This window comes from Bactrocera neohumeralis, chromosome 5 (assembly GCF_024586455.1).
Source record: "Bactrocera neohumeralis isolate Rockhampton chromosome 5, APGP_CSIRO_Bneo_wtdbg2-racon-allhic-juicebox.fasta_v2, whole genome shotgun sequence".
NCBI lineage: Eukaryota > Metazoa > Arthropoda > Insecta > Diptera > Tephritidae > Bactrocera > Bactrocera neohumeralis.
Genome location: NC_065922.1, coordinates 7,270,894 through 7,298,138, shown reverse-complemented (window position 1 = coordinate 7,298,138; position 27,245 = coordinate 7,270,894). Strand labels below are relative to the sequence as shown.

The 27,245-nt window shown below is 38.0% G+C and overlaps 2 protein-coding genes across 2 annotated transcripts in view; one reads left to right on the top strand and one right to left on the bottom strand.

Moving 5' to 3' along the window:
* Window positions 1–3,109, top strand: LOC126758164 (uncharacterized). The gene is made up of 4 exons (XM_050472264.1): window positions 1–300; window positions 374–699; window positions 770–890; window positions 2,712–3,109. The coding sequence occupies exons 1-4, from the start codon at window positions 1–3 to the stop codon at window positions 2,910–2,912; spliced, it is 948 nt and encodes a 315-aa protein (XP_050328221.1). The 3' UTR covers window positions 2,913–3,109.
* A 6-nt stretch (window positions 3,110–3,115) lies between these two features.
* Window positions 3,116–27,245, bottom strand: part of LOC126758853 (nascent polypeptide-associated complex subunit alpha, muscle-specific form) — a 64,412-nt gene continuing 40,282 nt past the window's right edge. Inside the window, exons 2-10 of the mRNA XM_050473265.1 lie at window positions 6,268–10,592; window positions 6,085–6,205; window positions 5,691–6,016; window positions 5,474–5,624; window positions 4,982–5,400; window positions 4,596–4,758; window positions 4,173–4,522; window positions 3,792–4,057; window positions 3,116–3,728 (exon numbers count right to left, since the gene is read on the bottom strand). Coding sequence (XP_050329222.1) covers window positions 3,575–3,728; window positions 3,792–4,057; window positions 4,173–4,522; window positions 4,596–4,758; window positions 4,982–5,400; window positions 5,474–5,624; window positions 5,691–6,016; window positions 6,085–6,205; window positions 6,268–10,592 — 6,275 coding nt within the window. The 3' untranslated portion in view covers window positions 3,116–3,574. The remainder of the gene's footprint in view (window positions 3,729–3,791; window positions 4,058–4,172; window positions 4,523–4,595; window positions 4,759–4,981; window positions 5,401–5,473; window positions 5,625–5,690; window positions 6,017–6,084; window positions 6,206–6,267; window positions 10,593–27,245) is intronic.

Genomic DNA, 27,245 nt, shown 5'->3' with positions numbered 1-27,245 from the left:
ATGTCTATACAAGCATACATCTCCTCGGCGCAAATTGAAGGCGAAATGCACAAAGTCTTACATTCTCCTGACGAATTCCGCAAAATGCAGTTTGGCCTTAAATATTCGGTGGCGTTGTACGGACTCTTTTTTGGCAACGTGTGTTTGCTGAATGCCCAGAATTACGATTGTCAAGTTTTGCTGCAGGACAAGGATATTACTAATACTGACTGGGCGAGCTTGGAGCCCTGCCTAGGTGTGGCCAACAGTGAGGGCATATCGGTCAATACCAGTGAGAATGTGTGGCGCCTAATAAAAATTGTAAGCACACACAGCCACTTCCACATATATTTATTTAAACACAAATAGCTGTATTTTATTATTTTCACGGAAGGCTTTCGATGGCGTCGAGAATGTACCGGCGGAGGTGTATGGCAAGATACGTTTGGTGCTACCTGCTATCAGCGTAATGGAGCTGTCCAACATCAGCATGTCGCGCGTAGAGATAGTGGAAGCCTTTGGTGGGGTGCACACCTTGAGCAACGACACGAGCAACGGTTTTAACGACGAACAGATGCAGTTGATTGCCAGCAAAGCACGTTATGAGTGGCTAGGCAAGGGACCGGAGACGTATTCGGAGTATGATTTAATTTCGATGGGCGAAATCGTGTGTCATCTGAATGAAAGTGACATTGAGCGCATGCATGCGGATGCTTTCAAGTAAATCTTTGATTTTCTCGGGGTTTTAGTGCTTTCTTTGCAGCTTTATGTATTTCTGTTTGCATGTTAGAGCGGCCGCCGAAAGGATTGGTGGTATCGAAACTTGTCCACAAACACAATTGCAAGCATTTGCCAAATTAGCTTCGCGAAAAGATGCCTTTGGAGATGTGAAAAATTGGTCCAAAATTGATGTAAGTAATCACAATGATTTTATTAAACATAAAAAACGGACTCACGGAGATCCTAAGCGGTTTTTAAGGATAGGAAATGATAATCTATCGATTTAATTTTGAAGAAGCCGTCCACCCCTATTTTGATAATATATTCATGTCGTCCGAACATATTGTCAAAATAGGAACATATGTATGGGTGAGGGAGGTGTGGCTGTGGTTTGATTCCGCCATTTTTCGAGCTTCCAATCGCTTACGCAGTTAAAGCCGAGTTAACAACAACGTTCCAGTCGCTTCTTCTCCTTTTTGCAATGTGGAGATTCCAAGCGAAGCCAGGCCCTTTTTCACCTTGTCTTTCCAATGGATTGGAGGACTTCTTCTTTCTCTGCTTCACTCGGCGGGTACTGCATCGAATACTTTCAGAGCTGGAGTGATTTCGTTCATTCCGACGTCATGACCTAGCCACCGTAGTCGGTGGCTTTTAATTCATTCCACTATGTCGATGTCGTCGTATATATCATATAACAGTAGACTCGGCCATTTTGACTAATAAAAGAAGGCGTCATAAGGTGGACAAACAGAAATTGTAACTTAAGAACAAAACTATGAAAAAATAGAGAGAGAAACGTGTAAAAGAAATAGTGAACGAACAAATGAATTCTCGAAATAAATGGACGAATGGGTGAACAGATAGACGTATGAAAGGACGGAGAGACGGAGACGGACGAGCATATAGGTGGACGAACAAACAAATGGAGGAAAGGATGAACAGATGGACGGGCAATCCAAATATAGATGGACGGACCGACGAGCAGAAGAACGGGAGTTCGAAAATTGGACGGACGAAGGAATGGATGAGCGGGCAATCAAAAATATAGAAGAACTGGAATTCAAAAATATAGAAGAACTGGAATTCAAAAAGTTGGACAGACGTACACATGGATGAAGAAACAGATGGCAATAGAAGATCAGGTGGACAGATGGACTTATAGACAAACATTTGGAGCGATGGGCGAATATTTAGATGGAAGGACAGAGAAGCAGAAGAACGGACTTTCGAAAAGTTGGGCGAACGAAAGAATGGATGGGCGTATGGGCGTACAGATGGACAGACTATCAAATATACAGAAGAATTAGCATTCGAAAAGTTAGGCAGACGTGCAAATGGTTGGATGAACAGCTGACAATGGCGGATCAGTTGGGCATATGGACTTATAGACAAACAGTTGGACTGATGGGGGAATATTTAGACGAATAGCCGGGCTGACATACGGAGATGGGCGAACGATAAAACAAATGGAAGAGTGGACAGACGATCAAATTAACTGAAAGGCTTATGAGAAACAGGTGGACGGCTATGGATATGGTTGTATAGGTGGACGGATGAGCGAACAAATGGACGGTTGTTGGATGGATGATTGGACGAAAAGAAGAATGCATTAATAGGTAAACGAATGGATGGACGTAATGAGGAACACACAGGACAAACGACGAAGAGGAGTTTGATGTACGAATGGATTGAAAAACGGACAGATAAACTGATGGATGGATACATGAACAGAAGGATGAGGAAAATAACGGATTTACGAAAAAATTAACGGACTTAAAGACGAAATGAAACGAAAAGAAGAAACGACTTGAGTGCTGTTGTAAATACGGCTATAACCGCGTAAGCGGTGTCTTCGCCAATAAAAAGAAAAAAAACGAACTAAAAGTGTTATTAAGATCATTATTTTCCATTGCCGAAAACTTTAACAAGAGATCCAGCTTATGAAATTTCACTTGACTCTGATTTTTATTGCTACTTCGGTATTTTTCATCAAAAATTATTTTCTTTTAAAGGTTAGTATAATCGGCAACATTGTTAACGGATTAACACAATCTGAATTAGCTGTTATTGACGAGAATAAACTAAAGCTTAATCATTTCTATGTACAAAAACATAAGAAGAATGGGAAAGGACGAAATGGAAAAGGAATTTCCGCAGCTTCGAACACTAATCAGACGGACGTCAATAAATCTCACAGCCGCAAAGCAGAGTAAGAAGAAGCAGTGAGTTGCAGAAGTTATGACTTTTTTTAGCTGTCATAAGGCAAGACTTTTCTCTTTTTAGTTTTTCAGTAAAAGAGAAAGCTTTTGAGAGATTTTATTTTCAATAAAATAAAAAAGCTTTTGGGAATACCGAAAATTTTCAAAGCAATCGCATGTGCCCTTAAAATGGTTAATATATTTTATTAAACAACAGCTTTACATTTATATTTATGATCTTTATTGTGTCAAAGCTCAATTTGCATAAATTCCAAGTACATACAATGTTAGTAAAAAAATAAAATAAAAAAGTTAAAAAATTACTTCGTATGGTTTTTTTTTTTTTTTTTTTTGCGTGTCAGTAAGTAGTTTTATAAGCGATTAATATATAACAACAACTATTATAGCTAAATTAGATGCATTTGCTTTATACAGAAGACGGAGTGCAGGTAGCCACAAGGTTAATACAAATTTGGGTATCTTTCTTTGTACAAGAATAAATACTAAAGAAAATGTACGCTAAGATGGTTAACAGTAACTTTTAATGGAATTTTGTTTTTTTTTCAATTGTTAGCACAAAATCGATATAGTTTGGGTGTAAATTTATTGAATCTATAACACTAACTTTAAACTATTTAATCATCACTCCGCTCGAATATTAAAAGACGTCAAATGAGTCAACGCTTCTCGCTGATAGATGATAGCGGGTTGCTATTTCTCGAGCTCGGACGCTCAATTGTCATCGTCTGCTGTGGCACCTGATTGTCGGGACTAATGCCCAGGCCGGTGTAGATCTCTTTCACGACAAAGAGTATCGTGTCTTCGGATTCCCTGCAATGACAGAAGCATGAAAATATTAATGGAAGTGTTGCTGCGGTAACAGACGTCGCTTACCAATAGCAGACATGGGCACCCAGTGCAAATATGTATTCGTTGATGAATTCGAGTGGTGCCTCCTGCAGCACATAATCGATGCGCTTGGAGTCGTTCAATTTTCCGAGCGGGAAATCAATTTCAACCATTTCGGAATCGGATTGCGATGTCGAAACAGAATCGGAGCGCGTACGCGACGCTTCTGTGTTGCCCTGCGATAAACCAGGTTGATCTTCGGTTGAGTTGGACTTTTTATGTTTCTCTGCGTCTATTTGCATATTTAAGACCTATAGAAAGGATTAAACGATTGTGTGTTTGTAAATTTTTCTTTATGAAAATGCTTATAGCATTAGCCTACTTGGTCGCTTAGTAAAAATATTCAACCAAACTCGCTGCACCTACCTTATCCACTTCCTTGGACATGGTCTCTTCCGCCTCACGACTGCTACGCGCCGAACTGCCACCCAAGAAGCTAACACTCTCCAGCGTATTCTTGAATGTATCCAAAAATCGTTGCTTCAAATCGGCACCGACACGAGTCATTGTTTCCTTCAACTCCAAGTGCATGCGTTTGCGGCCTTTGTGATGTGGTATCAGCACCGGTCGCACACCGCTCAAGTCTGGATTAACCAGCGCTTCGATGCGATAGGCAACCGGATCGAATGGATGGAATATATTGTAGAAGCCGGAGCAAGTTGGCAGACGAAAGTCTACACCCAATTTGTCGATGCCGCGAATTGTGACGAACATGCCTAACGAAGTAATAGACAAGCAATAATAAAAAATGAGCTATTAAGACGGCAACTTGTTAAATGCGGCACTAACCGATAGGCGAACCCAGTGCAAAGAATTTCTTCGGTTGAAAGTTAAGCTGTGTGTAATGTATAAATGGTTGGCCAGTGCCAGCGGGACCCATTGTATAGCTGGTGACGCTCGCGTCATCGTTGCTAGCATCCATGGGACTGCCACCGAGCTGATCGGGGTTTTCCTGCAAAGAAAAGCATCTTTTTTACTTTTATGAAGCAAAATCCATGGCTTTAAACAGTTAAAAATTGCAATTTCGTCAGCAGAAAAAAGTTCCTCGCAGGATTTTCGGATCTATGTAAATGGTACGGTATAGATTTAAATCCGGTACCGAGGACTGTCACCTCGGTTACTTCGCTTTTGCTTTCAGCTAATTTTTAACAGCGAAACGGCAAAAATAAACTTACCATATTCTGCTCTTCACTCTCCTTTGGTGCCTTTTGGTGGCACAACAAATCGAAGAGTATCAACGAACCCAAGCTATGCCCGGCCAGCGATACACCGCCATTGAAATCGGGATGCCGCTCACGATACTTGTTGTAGACTTCATTCATTGATGCCGCCACAGTGTTCATAATCTTCTGACAATATTTCGGACTTGTATAGAAGAGCACATCGAGCAATGTGTTGTTGGTGAAGTTACGTAATTTCGGTATAGACTCCAAGGTAATTGAACGTAGCTTCTCGTCAATGCCCATCTCTTCCGAATGCAAGTGACTGTGCCATGAAATGGGCAACACCTCAACGCGACCGACTAGACCCATCTCTGTTGAATTCTTGTAGTGTGACTGCACCAGAGCCTGGGCGATGTTGCGGAAGTCGTCAACTAAGGAGAAATATTAAGAAAACGATAAATATTTTCCAAATTGCAATGGAAAAGGGCGGCTTGATCCACTAACCAACTTCATCCACGCTGCGCAGCTTCAGATCACATGCATCGCCGATGCCGTGTACCATGAGCAGCAAGTGATCGACGCGTTGTGACTCGCCCTGTTCAATATTGAATTCTTCCAGATCACGTTTCACCACCCGAGGCCGTGTCGTCGTTTGCTGTTAATATGGAAAATATATTGTTAAAACTTTGTTCAACGCATCTGCTCCACAAATTTAACTCACTGTAGTGCCACCCCAGGCATCGCTGGATTGTTGCTGCTGGAAGTGTACGATCACTGTGGGTCCGTGGAATGTCACCTGCTCATTCATAGACAATACGATCTTTTTATGCCACTCGCCGCTCTCTACCGCCTGCTTGTACTCATTTTCAAGCAGATCGGCTATGGACTCCTCATATGGCACCATTTTAGAGTCGGTGCCCTTGTAGAACCATGAGCAACGTCTGACCTCAATCGGCGTGCTCTCCCAGTAGACAGGTGTTTTGGTGCGTTCACTTATATTGACATCGTAACGTCCACCCTCGACGGCGACAATATTCGGCGCATTGCCTGTGAGAGTAAATAAGAGAGAGTTATTTTATTTCTTACTTGATTTGTTGCGGTTGGCATGGACTTACTGCCCATAGTTAATGTAATTTCCAGCAAAGCAGAGTCATAGTGACTAAAGGGTGTCCATAGAAACTTATTATTGCCAGATGGTCGTTTGTAAAACCAATGCTTGACTGCCGGCGAGTAGGGCTACAAAAGAGAAATATTTGTTGCGATTATGAAATGAAACAAGACCCTGTGGTCATACTCACCACAGCCACTGGCGGTGCCGAAGCTGCAGCCTTTTCACCCGTCAACAGATTAGCCATTCTCAGCTCACGTAAGACTTCCTCTGGCAAATCTTCGTAATGCTTCTCCAACGGCACTTCGCTACCGGAATTTGCGACAGTGGACTCAAGTGGTGTGTCGACGATTTTTATTGGTTCCGCTGCTGGTGGCACTTCCTGCTTGGTTTCAACAGCTACTGCCAACACTTCTTGTTCTGTCTCTGCAAAAATAATGCTTTTCTCAGGGTTACGTCTGCTTTGCAACTCAGCAGGCAGAATACGCGCGCTCGCGTTACTGTTATTCAGCTCGGAAAACTCTGAGCACGATGATGAGGGCGGCTCCACTAAATTCGAAACGGATGTGACTGAGCCCAAATGGCGCACGGCCAGACCACTATGCACCAAATCGTAACCAAGATCACCTACACCGGCGTTGTTTTCACGTTGCGGTGGATTGTTGAAGAAATTCTGCAAGCGTTGATCTTCGTTCGATTGGCTAATTGTCTGCTGTTGAGTTGCTAACGAATTGGCGTCAGTTGTCGTTGGCAATTGCGTTGCTTGCGGCGCAAAAGTATCAAAGAAGTTCGCGGAGGAAGAGGTAGTATCCGCCAAAGCGGGCACGATTGCAGCTGGTTGCACAATTTGCGGTAATTGCTGCTGTTGTTGTTCTGATTGTAATTGTTTGTTATCAGTTGTTGGATTTGATGTTTGATTGAAATAATTCGAAAATGAATTTACAACTTCTGAGTGCTGCGTTTCAGTGTTGCCACCAGTAAGAGAAGATGTCTGAAGGTCTGTAGAAACCGGCGTTTCAGCGATGGAAACGGTATCGATGTCGGCGGTCGCTAAAGGCGGCGCAGTTGGTACTTGATTTGTGGATGGTGTTGATGCGAATGGATTTGGTGGCAGAATATTATCAAAACCAATTGGTGGGGGAATACCCAGCGGGGTTTGTGGAATCGGCTCGGTTGCACTTGGCGCTTCGCTCGCGAGCGGTGGTGGCGCTATACCGCTAAGGGGCGGTAGTGGTGGGAATTCGGTTGTTTGCTGTGTCGGTACGGACTGAAAGAAGTTCGATTGTGACGGTTCGACGAAGCCGAAAAAGCCAGCTGCGCTTGGTACAGCAGCAGGAACTACAGCAGCGGGAGTTATAGCAGGGGCTAAAGGCGTTTGCACCGGATCCGCAGTCGGTATGGTGGACAGTTGTGACTCAGTAGTGCTGGCTAATGGGGGCTGTTGTGACGGCGTAAATATATTGAATTCGGTTGTCCCAGGGCCGGCAACGCCTAGCGCATCGGCAAAGAAGTTCGCTAATTTCGGTTGGGCCTCGTTTTGTGACTGAACAATCGAGGTAAATGGTGAAGCTTCAACGTTTTTACGGAAAGGATTGGAGTTTTGACTTTGTGTTGTTGGTCGATTGACGTGCGGCAGATTTGGTGGCAGAAGTGGATTTACTGCTGGAGGTTGGTTGGACGTTGGTGGGGGTAGTGAGGTTTGCTGGTTGGTAAGATGAGGTTCTTGTAAAGGTAAACTCGCGGTTTGTAATTCGGATTCCTTAACTGGGCTCAGCTCAAATTGTTGATTCTGTGATTCGAGAATAGGTTTCTGAATTGAGTCTTCTGATTTATTTACAGCTGTGAGTTGCTCTTCAATGAATGCGCTAGTCTTAGATTGAGTTTCTTGTTGAATTTGTGACTCTTGAGGCTCAGATAAATTAGGTTCCACAGTATGTGGGTAGTCTGGATGGAAAGTCTGCTGATTGAATAATGAGGACGTTTGTACACTTTCGGAAATTCCCTTTTCAGTGGATGCTGGCACACTCTGAGGAAGTTGGAAATCTGGTTCCTTATTTTTCTCCTGTGGCGGATCTCTTAAAGAAAGCTGATCTATAGCTTCGTGCAGCGATTCACCTTGTTCCTTAGTTAGAGGCGGTGGCTCAAGTGTGGCAGAATTGTCTTCAGTCGCTAAATCGCTGACTGGCAGAATCTCCGGTTCAATAGTTTGTTGTTGAATTATTGCTCCCAAGTCTTCCGCTGTTAAAGACTGTGGAATAGTACTTTCTGAGATTACGTCCTCTGCAGTAGTGGGTGCAGGGAATAGTTGTGGTTCTTCAGGTGTAACAAGATTCGCATTAACATTAGCAAACAAGTTTTGTGATTCCGGAATTACAACGTCTTTTTTAGGGACGGGTTCTTTATCAACGGCAAAGAGCCCGACACTAGACTCTGCAGGTTGAGCGATGAAATAGCTGGGTACTACAGATGGGACTGATGGTGGAGCGACAGCGCTTGGTGCACTAATTGGCGCAGGAGACCCAAAAGGATTGTAAAAGTTTGTTGGAGGAGCAAGGGGTTGGGCTATGCCAGTCGGTATTTGAACTGGTGCAGTCTCAGCGGAAGTTAAAGGACTCTTATAAAGTCGCGTACCCTTCTGCAAACGAAATGAAGTTGTACCACCGGCTGTTGGAGGCAGAGGAGTTTGGTTGTTGGGAACGGATGCTGAAGCTGCGGGCGGAGGAAGTGTGTTGATGGGTTGCGGCGGAGTAAAATTTGCCGCTGGTGAAGCTGTTGGCACCTGTGTGGGAATACTTGATGCAACAGTTCCTTGTTGGAATAATGGTATACCGGTTGAAGTAGGTGGTTGGAACAACTGCGCTGGTGTTGGGGTTAAACTTTGTTGAGTTGGTGGCTCAACCAATGATGGTGGTTGAAATTGCGTGAATACTTTTTGTGTTGAATCAAATGTGGGAACAGCTGCTGATGGGACTGCTGCTGCCGGTGGAGGAGCAACAATATTTGAGGGCGGTGTTGGACCAGCTAATAAATTCGAAATATCGGTTGAAGGTACTGGCGTTGGGTTAACGGTTTGTTGCTGTGGACCACCAAAGAAAGAAGCCGATGTGGACGGTTGTTTTGTAGGATCGAAGAATGTGATTGGGGTTGTCGATGCGGATGGACGTTTTTTGTTATAATCCGGCGTAGCACTTTTGGGTGGACCAGATATAAATCCCGCAGTAGGTGGCGGTAGTGGCGCAGCCTGAGTTGATGCGGCCGCAGGTGGCGCAAATAGTTGAGATGTTGGTGGAGCTGCTGGTGCCTGGATTTGGGCAGGGCTGTGTTGCTGTTGTTGCGGTAACAGTGGCGACTGCTGGGGTGGTGCGAAAAATGCAGCTGCAGGCTGACTACCCTCTACAGGTGGGGGGTAAAATTGGGAAGCGGGAGGTGCTCCTACACTAACACCAAAATATTGAGCTGCGCCAACGTTTGCAGGCTCTACAGGTGGTTGTTGGTAAGCTCCTGGATTACCGTAGGGCGACTGCAGCGAAGGCTCTTCAGATTTATTTGTGCCTTGCGTAAAAGTTCCGGTGGCGGACTGTACTAAGCCAGAGATGTTCTGAAGCACGCCACTTGGCACCAAACTGCTAATATTCGAAAAGAGACCGCCGCTTTTGCGCTCCTCCTGCTTTAGCGCATGTGACTCAGTTTGTTGATAATTTGGCTCGTATGGATAGGCTTGTAGTGGGTTGCCAAGAGGATCGGTTGGCACTGCCGGCTGCGGTGGCAGTGGTGGAATGCCCTGTAAAGGCGCCGCAGTGCTCAAGGTATTTATTGGCGGCGCTGGAGCACCACCAGTTTGTTCCGAGAATCCAGGTATGGGGGCGTACAACTTCTTCTTCGCTGCCAAGCGATAGGTATTCTGCCCTGCTGGAGGTGGTGGATTTGCTGCACCAGGTGCTGTAGGTAAAGTTGGCACCTCAGTGGGCGTATAAAATTTCGGTGCTGCCGGTGGCGGTGCTGCGCTGCTTACCGCACTTGTGTATGGTGTGGCAGCAACGCTCGCGGGATCAGCGTCTACGGGCGGTGGTGCAAGCGGTGCTGCGATATTGTAATATGGATACTGTTGTTGTTGTTGCTGCTCTTGTTGCGGTTGCGTTTGGAACTGTTGCTGCTGCAGATACGCGGGTTGTATGTCTAACTGTGGCGCTAAATTGCCGTTATCACTTGTAGGTGTGCGCTCGCGGCTATTGGTGGCTGAGTATTCGGAAATACGTTTAGAAAAGGTCGAAAGCACGCTTGATGCCACCGATGGTAGTGCCGAGAATGATGAGGCTGCTTGACTAAGTATTGAATCCGTCGGCGGATTGTTTACATCTGACCAGAGCGGATTTGCATTCGGATCAATATTGCCTGCAAAAGCCGAGGGATCTGTTGACGATTGTGTTTCTTCGATAGTTGTGTTCAAATTGATTTCGTCTAAATTTTCAGTCTCCACATCGGTTGCACTGCCGATTGTGACGAGCGGTTTCGGTTCTGTTGAAGAGAGAGAGAGAGAGAGAGAGAGGAGATATGGTTAATTAGAGAGTACAGATTTCAACTTATTCAACTGATATTTAAGGTATGTAAAAACTATTTTTCCGTAATTTAGAAGAAAATAAAAAAAAAATAACTCTAAAGCTTTCAAAATAGTCATGAGAGTATCCCGTAGCTGTCCTATAAATGATAATTGTTTCTTGGCAATCTCTTTGGTGCATAGAAGAGGAAACTGCATGTCTTTCGAAATCGAGAACACATAACATAAAATGGATCATGTGAGAAATGTGGATTTTGAGGATCCAAGCAGTGTGAGTTGAAGGAAGATAATAAACGAAACGTCTGAAATATTTGTTATAAAATGTTGCTTTCACATTTCATTATTCTTTCACAACAAAAATATCAAAAAAATTCTAGTTAAATTGGCGAAAACTTCATTTATGACTAATTTTAATTCCAAACAACGAAAATTAAAAAAAAAAAAAAAAAAAACAATTTTTTTATGGACATATGTTTATATTTAGCCGCTTCGCAAATCGTGCAAAATTTCATACAATCTTGTAAAGTTTTCAAGTGCATGAGGTCATTCAACAATTTACGCGCATTACGCGCTTAGCCTACAAAAAGCCGGTAATGCGGCACAGATCTGATGGCAGAGTTAAGCATTAGACGCTATGCGCTGCATACGAAGTGTAATGCTAAATAAACAGAAGGCTCATTGCATATGCAGCTGGCGTTTGGCAAGGTTTCAAACATTCAACAAATCACACAAATCACATTCGCTCGCATTATGAAAACCAACGCCAACCCATATCGGGTAATATTTATGCATGTACGTATGTATGTATGTATTCATGTGTTCGTAAAAGCCAAAGTATGCGTGCGGCATCGTTCCAAAAACACCATTAAATTTATTATTAATGTAAATAAACAGATAAGGCATATGAATACAAATAACTATGAGACGGATTTAAGTACACAGAAGTATAGTTAAGTTTCTGGAAATAAAATATCAAGTAAATATATAAGAATCAAATGAAAAATCCTTTAAAAGACTAATGGAGCATGAGAGAAATGTAAATATTGAAAAAACATGGAAAAATGTTCTATTCATATATAAATTGTGACAAAAAAGTACCCGGAAATTGTAAATAACACTTTTCATAAACACTTTTTAGGATAGCTTTCAGCTCCTTCAGCGAATTTTGTCTTATCGCTGAATATCTCGACTGAAAACGGGTTCCACAGAGCGGCAATTTCAGTTTGGGTAACAAAAAAAAAATCAAACGGAGCCAAATTTGGTGAATACGGTGGTTAATCGATAGTATTCATTGCGTTTTTGGTTTAAATTCGTTTGCAATCGTGGCTCGATGCGATGGTGCATTGTCATTGTGTGAAATCCATGAATTGTTCTTCCACAATTTCGGCCGTTTACCACGGATGGTCTCACTCAAATGCCAAAATACTGCCAAATAGAACTCTTTATTGACCGTCTGTCCCTCCGGAACAAATTCATGATGCATCAAACCACGAATTTCGAAAACAACAATGAGAATCACCTTAATTTTTGAACGGCTTTGGCGTAGTTTTTTTTGGTTTCGGCTCGTTTTTGTTGACTTGTTTGCATGTCAAACTCATAAACCCATATCTCATCGGCAGTTATAATGCTGATGGGATCGGAATTCGCAAGATCAAACATTTCCAAAGCGACTTGTTTACGATACTCTTTTTGAAAAAAATTCAGCTTTATATCCACCAAAATTACTTGAACGGACTCGCGAGAGATGTCGAGCTCTCTTGCCATCTCTCTAACACTTGCCTGATGATTTTCAAACAACTTTATCCTTCACTTTTTTAACATTTTATCAGTTGAAGAGATCGAAGGTCGTTCAGAACGAGGCACGTATTCAACGATCTCTCGACCTTCTTTGAATGCTTTGTACCACTCGTCGGCTTGTCTTTTTGATAAAACTGAATCACCGTAAGCCTTTTCCAGCATACGCAATGATTCTGCACACCAAATTTGGTTAGAAATACAAAAATTGAGACAAATTCTAAGATCGATATTTTAATCCATTGTAAAAATCGCAACGCACTACTGAGGTGTACCGACTTAAGCGGCGGCTATAAAGAAACTGTGCTCATATTTAGCACAGTTATTAAGAACTCAGCAAAACATATTTTTTTGAAATGTCATTCATCCGGGGGAATTTAATTACAATTTTCGGGTGCTTTTTTGTCACAATTTAAGTATACAATTTTTCATCTTTCACATTCTAACCTAAAAAAAAATAATTTTCTAGTCTTCATTCGCCATCTAAGCCCAGCATCGCACACCCAACGCTACATTTCATTCATAGAAGCTCAGTGACACAGCCCCATGCTAGCTACAAACAAAAGACTTAAGACACGAACTCGCGCACTGTCAGCTTCATGTTTCAATTAATTGTGATTAAGCGCGAGCAAATTAAACTTTTAGTACTTTTTACTAGCAACAATAAATCAAAGACCAAAAAGCGCCGCAACAAAGGCGGATAACTGTCATGTTTGTAAAAATATTGCACTTTTGCACTTGCGACGAGCGAAGATGCGTCAAGCAGCGCAACGCCAACAACTCAAACCAACATCAGCACAGCTTCTAACAGCATTCACTTCAATTCATCAACCAATAATGATCCATTGAGCGGGAAAATTAATGAAAATGCACATATTTATTAAAAATTATGGCGAGTATATAATTACAACGTCAACTTTTTTACCGCTTTGTGGCGGATCTACTTGAGTATGCAGACACTTGGGCACCTGCAGCGCTGGCCAACGCTTCGCAGTGGCGATTGCAGTTAATCAACCAAAGCTGGGCATCATTACGCGTGCACCACAACAGCAACAATGGCAGTGCTTGTCACTTTGTTGTGTTGTCGCTCGTGCTTGTGCTTATGCAAGCAGCATCAGCTTGCGGTTTAACCGTTAGTTGTCTTTAAAATAAATTAAAAAGCTGGGAGAGACCTAGAGATCTGCATAAATTTATGTAAATTAGTACGGCGATTTGCATTCAAGTAATAATTTATTTAATAATAGTTTACGAATTGTAATAAAACATTTCCAACCGCAGCAGAAGCAGCTCTTGCATGCGCCGGCATAATTAATTGTATTCGTAAAGGAAATAACTTTATTTATTGGTTGCGTAGATGCAAATACTCGGCAGCACTGCTTATTGAATTTGTTAAGCAAGCAATTATAGTGGTTTACTGGAAAAGCTGGCACGTGCAGCCATGGCGACAGCGGTTACCCTGCCGTGAAGTAAATATGCTGCAAACTAATTCATTACTAGTATTTCTTGGGTTCATACTAGTTAGTCTTGTTTGGACAAACGTATCTGATTTTTGAGGGTTGTCAGTTCACAGTTACTGGTGACATGTGCACTGGTTTCATACTAGTTCCTTAACGACAATTTATTTATTTTGCTAAGTTGGTAGGACTGTCCTTAATTACTATGCCAAATATGAGCGCGATCTGTCAACCAGTTTGCTTACAGCAGCTTCTTAAGTCGCTACACCTCAGTAGTACTTTGCGGTTTTTGCATTGGATACATATATAGAACAAAGAATTTGTCTCAAATTTTGAATTTCTAACCAAATTTAGTGTGGGGAATGGTTGCGAATGTTGTAAAAGGCTTACGGTGATTGTGTTTTCTCAAAACGACAAGCCTACAAGTGGTACAAAGCCTTAAAAGTCGAGCGATCGTTGAAGACATGCCTCGTGCTGGACGACCTTTGACCTCTTCAACTGATGAAAATACTTGTATTAATAAAAGTGAAGGATATGGTACTTGAAAGTCATGAGGCACGAGTTAAAGAGATGGCAAGAGAGCTCGATATCTCTCGCGAACCCGTTCGAATGAGTTTGGTGGATATTTTGAGTATGAAATGCGTTCTTGCTCGACACGTCCCGTCAAAGCCGATTTTTTTTCAAAAAGAGTACGATTCTGACCGAATACCATCGATCAACCACCGTATAAACCAGATTTGGATCCATGTGATTTTTTCTTGTTGCAAAAAACTGAAATTTGTAACCCGTTTTCATTCGATCGAAGAGTTAAAACAAAATTTATTAAAGGAGCTAAAGGTCATCCAAAAAAGTGCTTATGGAAAGTGTTTCGAGAACTGGAAAAATCGCTGGCATAAATGTATTACATCAGATCGGGATTACTTTGAAGGCGACAAAATAAATATTGATGAATAATTAAATATTTTGAGTTTTAGTTAGAATTTTCGGGTACTTTTTTGACACAATTGACTATGTTTTATAGGGTCTTCCGAAGTTTTCTTCTCGGTATTTCGAACTTTGTGGCAAACTTAAAATATCCTGCGCAGGGTACGAGAGATTGTAGATTTTGTAGATCTAGTCAAGGAATGAAAATCTAAACGTTGAAGCAAATATTCCACAAATAATTGTTAGAAACGGTGATGATTGACAATTCCGGTTTTTTGAAACCTTTCGTACTTTATGAAAAAAACACAAATCCTCAATATAAGTTAAATTTTCAATGATATTGATCAATTGATGTGCAAAGTTAGGTATGACCTCCAAGACATACAAACACATGCAATTGGGAGTGAAATAAAAATCAAGATATAGCTGAATAAACAAGCTTATTCAAATTCCAGTAGTTATAACAGATAATGGAGCGAAACTATTAGGAATACTCATAAATAAGAATCAGGTCTACATATATAATATGAATAATTCCTCCACAATATTGCAGATAGCGAGAATTCCAGTGAACTGCAGCTTAGCTAATGAAGCCATTTGTGGCACTCAAGCGCTCACCACGAAGGAAAGTTAAGACAAATGTGTGTGTGTGTGTTTATGCAAATCATCAGAATACTTACATCCGCGTAAATATAAACAAAATTGAATAAAATGAATAAAAGTGAATAAAAAGCACCAGCTTCAAGTGTGCGATGGGCACAAAACTGCTATATAAGCAACAGCAACAGCAACAACAGCGAAGGCAGCATTGAAACAATGACACTTGCCGCATTATTTTGGCCATAAACGTGCTGCAGCGGCAGCAGCTTGGACCTTAATGAAGCATATGTATGTTTGTATGTATTTCTGCAGAGGCTTTTGTTTACTTTTCCGCAAGTGTTTGTAAAATTTTTAGTTTCGTTGAAGTTACCTCGATCTTGAAACGTGTTTTGCAAACCAAAAAGAAATGCGTTCCAAAAACTGCAACAAAAAACAATAATTTACGAGTCGACAGGCATGTGTATGTGTGTGTGTGAGTGCTGACGTACGTTTCTGGTGCAAAAAAGCACAAAATGTAAACAAAGTTTTGACCAAAAATAAGCCCAGCAGAAGCAAAGTCATGTGCTTGCAAGTGTGTGTATGTATGTGTCTCATTTGAATGCATATTGTGAAGCAGCAAGAGCAACGAAAACGGTTTGCATCAAAAATCGACAAGAGCTTACAAACACAATGCAAAACCATAAAAATAATGTAAAATATAACAACAAAGTTAGAATGACAATATAAATCTGTCGTAAAAATATTTTAATTTGTTAAAAAAGCAGCTACCCCTTAGGAAACGGCGCACATTCGGCACGATATGCGTTGTCAATGATAACTTCACTAACACTTTATTGGTAAAACATGATGCTTCAATGATATTAAAAGTTTCTTCAAGTGGTTACATGGGTTTCCTCGGATACAGCCTTTCTTCAACAATTTTTCTCTTATAAAAATTAAATATTTTATCAGAATTTTTTATAGTTACAGTCATACACTATTAACAATGAAGTTCTGGAATTTTTGGAAAAAAACTTTTAAGCTCGGCCATTGCGACGCCATTTCCGATGACCTCTCGGAAAAAAGACGCACCCGCGTTGGCAGGATAACACCTTACAGGAGCGTCTAAAGTGAAAAAAAAAAGTTAAAAGTTATTAGTCAAAACCTTAACTTAGAACTTAGACGATGGAAAAAAAAACTGAAAACTGGATTTTTGGCAGACATTTTTACAAAAAAATTAAAATTTCGCGCCAGTTTTTTTTTTTAAGTTGTAATCGAAAAAAAATCCGTCATCCGAACCTTTAAGAATTATATCTCAAAGACTTGTGAAAATTTCATGAAGATCGTTTGAGTAGTTTTCGAGAAATTTTTTCAAAAACACAATTTCGACAAAAAGTCTTGGACCAACTTGAAAATTTAGGACAATATTCTAGAGGTGTTTGCGAATTTAATGAAATGAAAAATCGATTTTTTGAAATTGACATTTTCTTTTATTACACAGTACAACAGCTAATCTGGGGGAGGGGGTGAAAAATTCCAAGTCAGGATGATGGTACTAGGTCAGTATAGTAAAACCCTCAAAGGGTTTGGCGTTCGTATGTCAGTTTTTTTTATAACCTTTTAATTTTTTTCCTTATCTTGATGTTTTTTCGCTTAGTTGTAACATTTTGGCAAAAAAAAAACACAAATGTTTACTTTATTTTTTTAGTAGTTTATGGCCAGAAGTCTGGAGTTATTGGGGAAAATTTATAAAAAAGGCGATAAATGACACTTTTTGAATAAAAACAAATAGAATTCTTAATTTTTCTAAATTTGTTTCATCAAAATCGGACAAGTGGTTCGCGAGTTATGTTAAACTACGTTTTTGCCAAAATGTTACAACTAAGCGAAAAAACATCAAAATAAGGACAAAATAATCCCAAAAATGTTCCACAGTGTTATTTATACCAATGTCATGTCTTCAGAAATATTACGCTACTCAGAAAATTTCCTATTGGGTAGTTCTCCCTCCCTTCAGCTCCCTTACAATGTGTTCGTTTGTTTCCTTTTCCCATTTCGCTTTAGTTTTCCTTATTATACTTCGTCAGAAGGAAGTGTCCGCATCGACTTTTATTCTCTTTTATATATGTTTTTGTCAATTTTAATAAACCCCAACCAATTAGGAACTGCTCGCACGCGATGTACATTCTTAATAAACAAATACAAATATATAATTTTATTATTCTGTTTCACATAATTTTTTTCTTCGACCGTTTTCGAGTTTTTAAAATACATATGTACATACTTATACAATGTACGTGGCTACACTCGCATATGCATATTTGAATATGTACAGCAATGCAATATAAATTAGCACAATACAATGAACTTTCGTCACTTCTGAAGTGTTCCGTTTTTATTGGTGTCAGGAACCGTACAGAAGGTCTGCGGTCACAGCTGTCCGTTGGCGCTAATATTTCAAATATATTCCATACAACTCCAGTGCGAACAAATGATTCAAACTTTTTTGGCAAAGAAACTATAAATTTGTTAAGTGGAAATAAGTCAGGAATGGAAAATTGATTTGTTAAAAGAGGGTTTTAAGAAAACCAGCTAGTTGCTTGAACTATGTAAATACTCAGAACTCTTCTAATAAGTTGCAAAAGAGCTTGCAAGAAATGTTATTCTTCAGCGAAATGTTTACTAAGGCAATGTTGGAGCGGTCTGATCTTCGCCAAAAGCAAGACTAGGAGAAAATGTGGGAAGAGAATGTTTAGAGACAAACTTTTCCTGTAATTTGTTTTTTTTTGTTTGAAGTATTTCTTTTGAGTATGCATAAAACAAAATTATTGAGTTATTCAGGGTTTTGCTAGAACTACTGATAGAGAGAATAAAAAATACAAAGTCGCGTTAAATGCAGGGACCCTTAAACACTAAAATGTGTTCATAAACCGAAAAGTTAAATACGAGTTTTCAGAGCACACAGAGTAAATACAGCAATCCAGAATCATTAGTAAATACTCAAATTCGAGACAGTGTTATAATCGGACTGGAATACTAATAAAATTTAGGTAAACATTAAAAAAAAAATAGCTTAAGGGGCTATACCAGTGTGACACTTTAAAAATATAACCTAAATTTCCACAAATATCCTGTGAAATCGGGAAGGTCGTATCTTGAATAGTTTTTGGATGGCAGCGTTCTAAAGAGCGACCGCTCGGATGTGCAAACATATATGTAGTATAAGTGAAACTTTAAAGGCGTTTTTCTCGAAACGACATTTTTCAAAATTGCTGACATCATAACTCAACGAGAAATTAACTGATTTACTTCAAATTGAAACTGAGTATTGTTGAAAACATTTACTATACAATGACCTACGATCTTTTTGATTGGTTGAAAATTGTAAATTTGGCCTTAAAAAAGCGACAATTTTTTACCTAAAAAAACGATTTTTTTTTCAAAATTATGCCATTTTGTTAATTTTTGATATTTTTCAAAGATCGTCGGTCATTGTATAGGAAATATCTTTAAGTTTAATAAACTTTTAAAATTTTTTTGTTTTGTTTCAGCTACTCATTCGGCCGGAATCAGGCCAGCAGTTGCCGCACTTTTTTTTGGCACCTCCGAAGACAGCCCATAACTCCGTTATTTTTCAGCATTTTTGTATAAAAAAATCTTAAAATATAGCTGAAAATATACCTTATTACGTTCAAAGAAGTTCGAAATATTCAATAGCGTACCTTTTCTTAAAAAAATTCACGAAAGTCGCCTAATTTTTCATGCGTCACACTGGTATAGCCCCTTAAGGGATCGTATCAGTGTGACCCTCCGAAAAAAATATTGATTTTCGTGATTTTCTTAATGTTGAAATTAACTAATCGGTCCATTTTTTTTTATAAATAAAAATACATTCATTACGAATACAAAATTATTTTTTTCATGTTTATTTATTGGGTGTACAATAGTTAAATAAATTGCTGAAATGACACGTAAAAACAAAGGTCCTGTGCGATGTCAACCATAGCGGCCACAATTTTGGTCTAAAATAAAAATTTCAGAAAGATTATTAATCAGTAGAAAAGTCGCTATCGCGCTATGGAAGCTTTTTTTATTCTTTGAAATTTGACAAAATGGCGGCGGGTTGAACAAAAAGTATCGAATTTGGCCCTTTTTTCGACACTTTTTCGTAGAAAAAAATAGGTAGATTTCAAAAAAAAAACTAAAAGCTTCCATAGCGCGGTAGCGAATGGCGTTAAAAATGTTTTCTCCAAATTGGAACTAGATATGTTCAAAACTTTTCTTTTGAGAGTGGAAACCATTTTAAAAAACACCATTCTGAGAAAAACGAGTTTAAAAATTGGAGTCGATATGTTTCCCATTCTGTTATCTTTCTACAAAAATTTCACACCCCTTAATCCCTTAAGAAACTGGGGCCCTAATTTTTTTCTAATGAAATGAAAGATGTATTGTAGATGTTTATCTACTTTTCCTTAGATTTAATGGAAATTATCCGAATACTAGTCAGTTTTGTTTCGACACTTCACTGCTCGCTAAGTTTTTATTTTACAACTCGGATGTTCCTTTAAATTTAAGGAGCTATTCTAGTCTAGAAACTTGAAAAATCTAAATTTTTTTCCACAATTCGATAGTTTAAATATTAAAAAATATCTCCCTAAAAGGATTTTCCGAAACTCTAATTATTTCTGCAATTGTAGCCGTTTTGTGCGAATTAACGTAAAGCTTTAAACGCGCTTTTCTCGAAATAACTTTTTTCGAAGTAGTTGCCACAATACCTCAAGTTGTAATCAGCCGATTTACCTAAAATATGGCATGAACATCGTCTAAATATTTCTCTATCACAAGAAGCAACAAAAAATCGAAATTCATATTTAAAAAAAAACTCGACAAAGTTAAAAAATTATTGAAAAAATCGACCTTTATTTGAGTAGAAATAAATTTAATACAAAAAGTTGCAGTTTTGCAGCTTCTTGAGATAGCGAAATTCGTACTAATCAAGAATCCGTCATTGTTATATTAACACAACTGGTTGTAAAGGGTAATCGATTTCGGAGTTCCTTACTTTTTTAAAGAAAAAAGCACAGAAACTTCAAATTAAATGGCGAATGTTTATTATCATTCGAAAGAACATTATTTGGAATTTATTTTTTTTAAGATTATCACATCTCAAATGGTGCATACGTTGTGTTCAACTTTCGTTCACTCGTTCGATCATTTCGACTGTTAACTGGTTTAGAGTTTATCACACCATCTTGGCGGCCAATAACTGGCTAAAAACGTGATATTATCTGCTCACCGAAGTGTTCTCTCATTAAATCCATTGATTGGTGCAATGTGTGGAAAGTGGCGCCGTCTTGCTGAAACCAAATGTCGCCGAGATTACGAGCATCAATTTCAGGCATCAAATAGTCAGTTATCATGCCGCGATAACGGTCGCCATTGACGGTTACATACTCATCGGCAACATTTTGGAAGAAATATAGACCATTGATTCCACCGGCCCACAAACCAATTCAAACCGTTGTTGTTTTCTGGGTGAAATGCCAGCTCTTGAATCACTTCAGGTTGCTCTTCGTCACAAATGCGCCAATTTTGCTTGTTTATACGCCCATTGAGCCAGAAATGGGGCTCATCGCTGAACAAAAAAAAAAGGCACCTCTACTTGGATCACCCGTTATTATCTATATCTAATAATTCACCTAGTATCTGTGCAGTAAATACTAAAATCTGCTGAAGCAACATTTTGGTGTGTTGTAGGATCAAAACGTAAAATCGCTTAGCTAAACACCATGTAAACATTTAAGTTTGACAAATGTAACTGCATTCAATAATTCGGAATATGTAGCTCACTGATAAATCGTAACAATTTAGACGTAAACTGGTAATAATTGTGCAACAACAACAAACAAATACATATTTTCATATATACAGCTATGGTTAAGTGTTAAGCCTTTGGCGTTAAGTGACTAACATTGTTTTAGCAGAAGATTACTCTGTGGACAATTGAGTAATTTATTGACATGCGAACGACGCGCTGACAGTTACAAAAGCCATAAAGTAAATATAGAGTCATCGAAATTTTCCAATATTTACATGTACATACATACATTTGTACATATGTATTTATATATAATATTTTATATAACTGCTAAGTTCTGTTTGCCATTGCCGGCGTGTTCAATGCAATATTCGCATTTGCATACTTATGCCTAAATATATACTATATAGTTACCATATATTATATTAAAAAAATTTTTAGTGTTTAACACCTTTTGAGAATTGTGCTAGAAAAATAACTGTTTAAATAAACACGACACGCCTGCGACGCATTGAGCACTTTGCGGTGGAAACGCATGAAAGCGCGTTATTCCCCATGACTGTGCGCGGATAAGCCGAAAATATTACTATAAAAAATAGCGATTAGACATTTTTGAAGAATTTTATTGTTGATATAATAAAAAGTAGAAAGAAAAAAACTGAATTTTTGAAAATTTTTAAATCATAAGCTCAATTTGCAAGCATATAATGTATTTATATTAACAAAAAATTCCAATGTCTTTGCCAGCTTTGCGCGTTATGATGTCATATCCAAGCGCATATCACCGAAACTCATCAAATGTTTCATACTTCTTACTTATTTTGGGCAGAAATTCCTACCTTTCCTTTTAAATCACGCGTAAATACCCTTTTTACGCCAAACATAATAATTTAGCTCGACCGCAAACAGAAATAAACGGTAGCCACGAGCGCTTGACAAAAAAAATTTATAAAAAAAACAGACGAGCACCTTTAATCATATAAGTAGGTACATATAACCAGTAGATAGCAATTCGAAATGCAGACAGAAGCGATCGAAACAAAAAGTGGAGAAAAATTGCAGCTGTTCGCAAAAACGAGCCACAAAACAACAACAATACCAACAACTGATAAAAATAATAATAAAACTTGCATCTCACCGGCTTGATTGACCGCATGCGCAGCACGCGCTTTAGCATGCTCCAAAAAAGGAAGAAGGAAAACAGCTTGAAATAAAAAAAAAAACAAAATGGACATAAATGTGCCGAAAAAAGTTGAAACCGCAAAACGAGCAGCAGCCAAAAAGCTTTTAACATTGGTGAGTACTCTTACACACACACACACACGTACATACATATGCATGGTGTATGGGCACACAAAAAACAAAAACACCACACTCACTAGGTAGTACCTTCAATATCAGGCAATTTATGACGGTCTGACGGTCTAGGTAGCACTTCTTTCAAGTTTTGTTATAACAATTTTTTCACTTATCATTTTTTACAAATTTATTATTATTATTTTTTTCTTTTTTTTCCAATTTAATTTTCGTGCCATTGTTTTGCCCAACAAATGCCACAACAAAATAAAGCAAAAAGCAATAAACTATTCATGCAGCAGAAAAAATACGGTATAAAACTATGTATTTATGTCTGTACTCGCATCTATTTCGCAGTAATCTCAAAGAAATTTCAAAACAACAACCAAAAACGAAAACAAATGATGCTTCCAAAAATTCCAAAACAATTAACAGCAGAGCACAAGAGCAACAGCCATCAGCCGAGTAGCTGCACGATTTCATTAGGCAGTCGAGTAGCCGCCGAGGTAGCCATCCCAAGACTGCCCGGAGGTGTTAGCTAAGTGTGCTTTATTCGTTTTGCGGTTCAAACCATTAAAGAGATGTTCATGTACAAAAAGTAGACCTAAAATGGAGTGAGCCAAAAGGAATTCAGTATAGAAAAAATGCCTTAAATTGCACACAATTCATTGTTATTTGTTTTTGTCTGTGTTTGGAGATCAAAATATGTAAATGTAGGAATTTGAGCGGTGGAGTTTTTTGGCAGCTAATTGCTTCGACCTTAACAAATGAAGGGAGGAAACGACGCGTACGAGTATGTGTATTGTCAATGTCAAACTCCAGATGCAAATCTAATAAATTTTATTGCATAATTTGGGATGCTATGAAAAGACACCACTTTGTAGGAAACTGATTGCGAGACTATGAGGTATAAGCTAGATTTTATTTAAAAAATGCAATTTTTAATAGCCGATAGTGCTAATTTATGTCTGAAATTTCAAACTCGACCTACTTTGAAAGTATGCATGAAAGAGGCTGAATAATAGGCAAACTTTTTGGGTGTTTTTTCACAATACCAACATGCAATAGGAATTCTTATTGAGACAAAACAAAACTTAAATCAGATTAATAAAAATAGATTGAGCGAATTTAAGAATGTAACAGTACAACGAACATTGTGTTTCGGATAACACAATTTTTCATTAAAACATGTGAGGCCAAAAACATTTTAAATTTTAATTGATTTTACATTACTTAACTGTTATTTGAATAATTTGGATCTTCTATCACTTTTATAATTTAGTTTCTCGTATACCTAGCAGTCACATGTCATGTTATTCAAAATCTTTAAGGGGTTATGAACTTTTTGAAGATACATTTTATTTAACAATTAAATAAAATTCAAGCAACTTTACGGAATTTGTTACATTTTAATATTCGGTGAACCATTTTGAGAAATTTTTGAAATCAAGGGAACTCGTAGCCGATCTCCAGGAGACCCTCCCGTAAAAAATGTGTATGGCGATAAAGTAGATTTTCTCCTTAAAATTATTTCAAATCCAAAACCCACAAAAATTCATTATTACTAACGGGTAATCCAGGTAGAGGTAATTTTTTAATAGCCTTTTTTTGACAGATCACGCATAAGTCGTGTCGCGTTATTTTAATTCTGTACTGTTTGGCATTTTATTATGTAAAGACTGACGCCCAAACAGCTTGAACAAATCCTTCATCTTTATTGCGAAATTTCATGTTGTATCTCAGGCGCTTCGCTCAATTCCAGTCTACATAATCGGCCAGCTGGTAGTACTATTCGCAACACCATCACACGTCTTAAAACCCAGCATTCATTATTGGATAATATTCGACCGAATAGACCACGTTCAGCACAAATTGAAAGCGTACAAAATACAGCATATGCAAGAACTGAAGCCGCTCGACCTTCCTAAACGAATCGCTTTACTCTATGCACTTTTGAAAAGTTCCAAGAAGATCCGACGTATTCGAATCAAATTTTTTTCAGCGATGGGGCCCATTTTTAGCTCGATGGGTAAGTAAACAAGCAAAATTGCTGCATTTGGGACGAAGAACAACCTGAAGATATTCAAGGGTTGCCATTACATCTAAAAAAAAACAACAGGTTTGGTGCGGTTTGTGGGCCGGTGAAATCATTACTCTTTATTTCTTCAAAAATGATGCCGGTGAGAACGTAACCGTGAATGGCGACCGTTATTGCGCTATGATAACCGACTATTTGATACCTGAAATTGAAGCTCGTGATCTCGGCAACATTTGGTTTCAACAAGACGGCGCCTTCCCACACAATCAATCAATCAATGGGTTTATTGAGAAAACTTCGGTGAGCAGATAATTTGACGTTTTGGGCCGGTCGATTGGTCACCAAGATCTTGTGATATCACACCCTTATAATTTTTTCTGTGGGGATATGTAAAGTTTAAAGTTCATGCGGACAATCCCGCTTCGATTCAGGCTATGGAGCAAAGAAGCATGCGGGTCATTCGCCAGTTACCGGTCGAAATGCTTGAACGAGTCATCGAAAATTCGACTCAAAGGATGGCCAACATTTGAAAAAGATAATCTTCAAAAAGTAAGTGCCAAAGAATGTTATTTCGAATGATAACAAACATTAACCATTAAATTTAAAGTTTCTGTGTTTTTCTTTAAAAAATAAGGAACCTCGAAATGGATCACTCTTTATATTACAGTTGATGATCGAAGAACGAGTAAAAATGTTGATTTTTTACAACGGCTTCGAAAAAAAAATCGTTTTTTGTGAAAAAGTTTACATATAAGTGTCTTAAAAACTTAAAATTATTAAAAAATTTAATTATTACCAAACATCTTATTTATTCGAACATTATTTTTTTTAATTTTAACTTATTTTTAAACAACGAAATTTCTGATTTTTTTGATGAAAAATCAGTATTTTGAGTTCCGAGCGTTGTAAAAAATTGAAAAATCATTAAAAAAAATCAATTTGGTTTTTTCATTTCAGATGATCCAGTCACGAGTTATGCGGTTCAGCGCGAATCAATTTTTTTTTTTTTGGAACGTCTGCGAAGATTCTCTGTCACCGGCTCATTTTTTAATATTTTTCTATGAAACTTTCACAGAATATTCTTTAAATATCATATAATTATGCTATAATTATACAAATAAATAAATATTGATTGTATCTTAAAAAAAAATTATTGAAAATATGCTTTTTTCCGCTCGAATTAACCTTACTACCCCCTTAACCTTTATGAATTCTTAATATACACTTTCAAGACAACCTTAGTGAAAATCAAACAAATATTTTCAATTAGAAAAGGTTATTAGAAAAACTCATGAATATACATATATACAGAGATCGTTGACAGACACACCATTAAAACAAAACAAAAATTCGGCAAATACATTTTAACAAAAAGTGCGGGTTTTTAGCCAGCAGATGATTCATTTCGAGCGTAGACACAGTTAATCTTTGTAAAATACAAGCCAAGTACATTTCAAGTAAAAATTGTAATTTCTGAAACACAACGGAAATGGCGTCAGCATATATACTAGTACACTAAATTGTTGTTGTTTTTTTTTGAATATTACAACATAAATAAATGGGTATTTTTGTCTCCCTTCATATTTAGTATCTGCACTATCTGTTCTTATCAACGGGGCTTTCAATGGCAAGCGGTTTATGTCAAAAGCCACTCCTTACAAAACACAAAAAAAAAAACAAAAAAAAAAAAAACACCTTGTAGCAAGTGGACTCAGGTGTAGGGCAAATATGCAATAGGCGAGCAAATATGTACACAAAATGTTGCCAGCTTATTTGCTAACAAATTTACAGTGCCATTTAAATGAAATCGAAATTAAAATAAATTGACTTGTGAGACGCACAAAAAGCCCGACGACAGGTGCGAACGGTGTTTAGTCGCCGATTAGTGAGCGTTAAGAAAGGTGCCGTGGAAAATTACGAAAAAACGGTGACGAGATCGTGTGTGAGTGTGATTATTGGCATGTAAAGGACATGCGCCAAAGCTAATGAAACAAATTAAGAATATAATATTTAAAACAAAAAGAAAATTGTGTAAAAAAATATTTAAAAATTTATTAAAAAATATTAATATTAGTTTCAAAAATAAAAATATATCTAAAAAATACTAAAAGAGTGCTGAATTTGAATTTGAAAGAAGCGTCATTTAATGACATTAATAATTACTTTTTGTCATGTTCGATAAAGCCGCCATTATAATAAATGTTTGAGTTGAGCTAAACTCAAAAACAAGCTGTGTTCGAATTTACAACAAAACAAAAATGAAAATGGCAAAAAAAATTAAATTTATAAGCTAAAAAAAATTAATAATTATATTCAAATAATTAAAAAAAATTTATAAAAAATTAAAAAAAAAATAATTATAATCCAAAAAAAAAAAAAAAAAATGTAAATTATAATCTAAAAAAATAATTAAATAATTATATGCAAATATTTAATAATTATTACAATTTATTGCAGTTTAACGTAAATCTTATCTCCATTTAAGCATTGTAACTCAAAATATTCAATACTGCGTTCGAAAATCGACGAATTCAAGCTTAAGCTTTTGAGTGCAACAAACCTCGAACAAAAGGTGGTGTAGATTGTCTACAGGTATGCCTAAAACAGTGCTCTAAACACACTCGTAAGTTAAAAAATATTAATTATAGCAATAATTCATCACGCTTATTTATTCAACGCTTTTAGAGCCCTTCTTTATAGCGCTGATTTT

Excerpts from the sequence above, each read along its gene's own strand:
- LOC126758164 (XM_050472264.1), top strand. The coding sequence starts at position 1 with ATGTCTATACAAGCATACATCTCCTCGGCGCAAATTGAAGGCGAAATG. Across the intron at positions 700-769 it reads ATGCATGCGGATGCTTTCAA|AGCGGCCGCCGAAAGGATTG; the intron begins GTAAATCTTTGA and ends TTTGCATGTTAG. Across the intron at positions 891-2,711 it reads AAAATTGGTCCAAAATTGAT|GTTAGTATAATCGGCAACAT; the intron begins GTAAGTAATCAC and ends TTTCTTTTAAAG.